Below are 5,911 nucleotides of genomic sequence, written 5' to 3'. Positions count from 1 at the left end.
AATTGTCATACTGGAATTGTTAGCGACCCTTTTTTAGTGTATTGTTAGTATATATACGCATCATATATCGTAACTAATATTTTGAGTGATCGGTTTTTCGCTTAGGAATTCAATAAGGTGGTTTTTCGGCGCTAGAATTATTTGGAAACATTGTTGATCCCTACTATTAAGTACTACCGTACTTAATAATTTTGACTAGCAAAGAGTGCTAGATAAAACTACAATTAATATAACGAAAAATAAATAATTTACTTTTAATTAGAATATTTACCTATTTAAGTTAATGTTTGTGTGTTTGTTTTAGTTTTAAGTCACAGAATAAGCTATCTTCTGTACATCACAGAGAATTGAACCTCGGATTTTAGCGTTTTAAAATTTGCTAACTTAAAAAATGACCCACTAAGAGACATAACTTGGTGTAACAAGTTTATAGGTGTATAATTGAGTGTACAATCCTATACATAATGCGTTATTCAGAATTGCATAATAATCGCAGGATTTGACTATTTTACCTTTTCATAAAACTTCTTATACAGTCATTGAGATGGCAACTTCGATCGCTGTTGTCACACTGAATTTGACCTAACTTCAGTCTTTAGCATTTTGTCTGCCAACAAATGAGTAAATCAAATTACCTTGGGTCTTTAATGATATTATGATATGGAGTTCAAATTGTCAAATTTAAAGCTTGATAAAGTAATTAAATGGTCAAAAGTTTTAGTAATTGTTGGCGGCGGTTTAGTTATAGGACTATCGACGTACGCAGTGATGCTGTATTACAACCGAAAAAAAGAAACTCTTACAGATGAAGGCTTTGAAGATAATGTTAAGGTAGCCCAATAATAATATTATATATAGTAATAATATTAATTTTAATAGAAATAATATTATTAATCGCAATACTAATGTTTTTGGTAATAAAAGTGTGTGATAATAAGGCTTATATTGTTATAAGTTAGTATTATCCTAGCACTAGTAGTTAGTACTACTGTTCCTGGTGTTAGTGTTACTAGTAGTAGTACTAGTATATACAGTATAGTAATAATTTTACTGCTATTTTTAGTGTTTTCGAAATGTCATCGTCAAGCATTTGTATTGTATTAAAAAACTTAGAACTCAAAAATAAAACTTTAGAATCATTGGACAGTACTTGAATGTAAGTTCTACATCTACTAACTTTGTAACTATGCAGCAAGTTTCCTTTACAATTAGACTAGAGTGAACTTAGATTGTAATATACTTGTCTCAGGAAATGTAACAATTGAGTCTTTAAATGCTTTTTAGATGGCTTAATGAAATTGTTTTTTGTGTTTAACCATTAGAATATATTTACACAGTTCTATTATAATTATAAAAAGTAAGGACTCGTGTCTAATGTTTCCTTTGTTATTATACGTGTTAGTAATAGAATACAATGTAGTTCCTAGTATGGCATTAGCTAATATTCAGGCTCCAAAAATAGCTTCTTTTGTCAAATTTTTTCATTTACCTGATCTAATATTAGAGCCTTAAGCTTAACACTAATATACTGGGCACATTATGTACTTTCTTTTAATGAAACATGTCATAGCTGTACTTAATGTTTTTTTTTTCATCTGATAGTGAATGTAATTATGAAGTTGTATTTGAAAGGTTTTAAAAGCATACCAACAGTCAGTTTACCATATAATTTAAAAAACAAATAGGTAAAATTTTCTTTAAAATCAAATTGAAAATGTTTGTTTTCTATTTGTATGCCAATCATATATGACCTAGAGGGCCTTCAACTTCAAGTGTGTTCTGTTGTAAGACGAATAAAAAAGTTTTGTTTAGTGTAATGACATTAAGCTTCAGGCTGTAGATCAGGCAAGTAATAAGAGCAGTCTGTAGCTCAAATTTTGATGTAAAATATGCATATGATACTGGTAGTTTGTCATAAGTGGCAATAATTTTTAAGTATTATTTTTTTCTCATAAAAAGTGTTTGAAATTTATATTGTCAGGACCTATTTAATCTAATTGAGTTTTAAACATTTTACATTCACTAAAATAATATATTATTAAATTGCGTCTAACGAGTATCCCACTGAAGCTAGAAACAGGGTGACCAACTCTTTACGATATGTTTTCAGGACTTTATATTTAAAACAATGTTTTTAATTGAGTTCTTATGCTTTAAATTTATTAAGTTTAACCCACACTTGAAATAATTTATCTGAACTTTATATATAACATGTGTATACAGTATATATATATGATAAATGGAAATGATCCAAATATTCTAGATTGTCAGAATCATTTTCTGGGAGAATTCAAAAAATTTCTGGCATTTGATTGCTCTATTGAAATGATACAATCATAACTGTTAGATCACAAGTCTTTTTTTTTTTTCTTGTTGTAACTTTTGGATGGATGTGCATGTTTACTTTACTGTCTGACAAATTCATTGGCCATTGGAAACTTTCATAGTCCTGTACTTGAATGTAAAATGTATGGAATTCCTTTTGCTAATGTTAGCAAATTACATTTAAAATAATGGCAATGATATTAAATGATTTTATAGACCAGTAGCTAGCATGCCAGACTATGGATCTGTAAGTCCTATATTTGCATCCATTTTCTGTAAAAAACAAATAATTGCACTATGCACTTTGGAGCAGATAGCTCTTGAGTAGCTTTGCATGAATATTTAGAGGGAAAGAAACAAATCAAGTAATTTAAGTTAACCGTACAGAAATTTTTAATTTCCCATTTAGTTGTTTATTAAGATCAGTACCCGTACTAGGGGAGGTGCAAATGATGTGTTACACCAGGGCCTCCAGAACCTTTGAATATTTATATTTTTAACACGTTACAGAACTGCCATTTTTGATAAATTCTGTACTTAAATTTCCTTTAATATATTGTTCTTTTCATGTTTCCTATAAAACTGCACTATGATTATCTACATAGGTGTGGGAAATAAGTTGAAAGAAAAATAGCTGGATGGAAGAAAGCAGAGGGTTTGTATAAATTGAGTTCATTCAAATTGGATTGGTGTCACAAGTGGAGTGCCTCAGTCTTAGGATCTGATTTACGTCAATAACATAGATGAAGGAATGATTAATTAATTGTTTACAATTTTGTTATAAGGGACACAGTAATAGAAGATTTGATCCATATTTAAATAATAAGGCTGGCATTGAATTTTTTGTTTTGTTTCTAACTTTAGTTTAGTGAATGGGACAACCATGATACACAAACAGGATTTTTGGTGTTTTGTAAATTTTATGAAGATAGAGGTGGACAATTTGTAGAACTCAATAATTCATTATTCGTTACTTGATTACATTCAGCTGATTGGTTATTCTTATGTGACTTTCGTATTTCAAATATAATTGAAAATAATAACAATGGGTTACAGTAATTATGATTAGGTGAATTAAATGAAAACTGTAAGAAATAGTAACTATTTTGCTTACTTGGATAGTTGGAATAATCAAAACCAGTTGTAATCAAAAACATTAATTTTAATCAGTTGACATTAATTAATTTAATCCTAATTATGATGTGACACACATCAGTATAATTGATCTTCATAAGTGATTGATTATATTGATTAATCGAGTTAATTGCCCAGTTCTAGTTAAGGATTGGAAAAGTGAGCCATTTGTCAAGTATTTCTTTGTAAGTACTTGAGTAGTTATCGGGTGCCAGAGGATTGGAAGTTGATTAATGTTACTACTGTTAATAACTGTATTGGTAACTGTGGGCTTATTAGTCTTACATCAGCGGTGAGAAAGTTGATAAAAATGCTTTGTAAAGTCATTTAACAAAGTTTTACATATTCTTGAACTGTCAACATGGTTTCACTATAAGAAAAATTTGCCTTACAAATATTTTGACATTCTTTGAAGATGCTAAAGCTTGTATTGATGAGAGGAAAGGTGTTAATTTGGTTTGTTTGTTTTTTCATAAAGCATATGTTAAAAATGATCTCTAGAGTTTTGAGGTATAAGTTGGCCAAATATGGCTGAAGGGACAAAAGCAGAGAGTTGTTATAAATGGAGTTCACTCAAACTGGTAATAATGGCTGGAGATGGCTTGAATGGGTAATGAAGAAAAACTTTAATATAAGTTTAACATGTACAACGTTTCGACAAGGTTTTGTCATCATCTGAAGTTTTTCTTCATTACCCATTCAAGCCATCTCTAGCCATTATTAGTCTCAAAGTGGGTTCCTCGTCACCGAATTCAGTCAAACTGGATTAATGTCTCAAGTGGGATATCTCGGGGCTCATTCTTGGCATCTTTGTTCTTTCTGATTTATATCAATGACATAAATAAATGAAATGCCAATAAATTGCTTAAATTTGATGATAATATTAAGGTTTTGAGTGTTGCTGATTGTAAAGATAATGCTTCTGCTCTAAAAATTATTTAGATCATTTGGTGAGTTGGTAAAATAACTGGCAGATAGTTTTTAGTTAGAATAAATACGAGGGATAATGCATGTGGATTATATACATGACTACATGATCTCTGTTTGTAAGCTTTCAGATGAGCCACCAGAAAGAAAAATTTTAGTCCTAGGCTTAGATGGAGCTGGAAAAAGTAGTTTCTTACATAACCTGTCCAAGACAGCAGCACCTCGAAAAACATCTGATAAAACTTGTGGTTTTAATATTGTGAGTTTCAGTACAGAAAATGGAATTAATATGAATTTCTGGGAAAGTAAGTTGTTTTTTAATAATGTTTTTATAGTACTACTTATAATTTATCATGCTAGGTAAAAAAGAAAAATCTTAAAAATCAGGTTGTGAAACAAATCAAAAGTTACTCTTACTTGTTTCTTTTGTACAGATAAATTAAGCTCAAGTCAATTGAATTTTGAGTGATATTCACAATGATATGCCATAGACTGAAATTAAAATGAGCAGATATAAACCTGTCTTACCTTGCTTTAGATTAAAGTAGAATATGCATTCATTGTAGAATTTTTCAGAGCAGTTTCTTTATTTTAAACAAATTCTGATTGAAACTAACACTACAATTAGGTGGAAACTGTTGATTAATTCAGCAGTCAAGGGGCCCACCCCTGACAAAGTAGTGTCTTCAGACGTTTATATGGTGCAAAATGTAAACGGTATATTTCTAGGTTTTGTACCCTTACTTTTAAATGACTTATAGAAACAGAAAATGTATCATACTTCGAACAATAATTGATTTGTTGACTGGTTAACAGCATCTTTACTAGTATGTCTGTTGTATCCCAGCCAACTTAAAGAGCCCTGGTATTGGATGAAAGGCCTTGTTGGCAATGTATATATCAGATAGTTCTGATGAATTAGTCTTACATTCTTCTTTACTTTCACTTCTGAATTCTCAAAGTAACTATGTAATCTTTCCCTTTTGATGCTGTCACCACTTGACATGCTCCAGGATAAAAAAAAAAAGATTGGCTTACTGATTTAGTACTTCTTTTGAATAAGTAAAACATTAATTCAAGTAAAATAAATAATTAAATAAAACTTAATAATAAACGATTATGTGTAGAATAAGTAATTGATTTTAAATCTGAAACCTAATTCTGATGTGTAGTGATTCAAATAAAATTGATAAAAATTATAGTTCACCAGCTTAACTAAAAAAGTTGTTCAAACATTTGATGATATAAATAGTATCTCAATCATTACTATGCCTGTCTGTCATACCCCTGCCAGCTTGATAAGCCCTGGTATTCAGTAAAAGACCTAACCTGCAACAGATATAGTGAATATCAGTGGTGGGATTCAAATATTTTAACAACAGGTTCTCTCACTAGCAGCATGTAAAAATATTAGATATTAAAGAAAAGGAGGGGCCAGAAAGCCCCCCCCCCCCTCCATCACTGAGAAAATAAAAATAGGCCTTCATGGATAGTGTTAAAGATTCTTTAGAAACTTTCAATTAAA

The 5,911-nt window shown here is 30.2% G+C and overlaps 1 protein-coding gene across 1 annotated transcript in view; it reads left to right on the top strand.

The window, feature by feature from the left end:
• Positions 1-557: 557 nt before the first annotated feature.
• The window catches only part of LOC106470796 (ADP-ribosylation factor-like protein 3), a 26,387-nt gene continuing 21,033 nt past the window's right edge, over positions 558-5,911 (top strand). Inside the window, exons 1-2 of the mRNA XM_013931361.2 lie at positions 558-831; positions 4,511-4,691. Coding sequence (XP_013786815.1) covers positions 661-831; positions 4,511-4,691 — 352 coding nt within the window. The 5' untranslated portion in view covers positions 558-660. The remainder of the gene's footprint in view (positions 832-4,510; positions 4,692-5,911) is intronic.

This window comes from Limulus polyphemus, unplaced genomic scaffold, assembly GCF_000517525.1.
Source record: "Limulus polyphemus unplaced genomic scaffold, Limulus_polyphemus-2.1.2 Scaffold4222, whole genome shotgun sequence".
NCBI classification, from domain to species: domain Eukaryota; kingdom Metazoa; phylum Arthropoda; class Merostomata; order Xiphosura; family Limulidae; genus Limulus; species Limulus polyphemus.
This window is presented reverse-complemented; position numbering and strand designations above follow the sequence as displayed.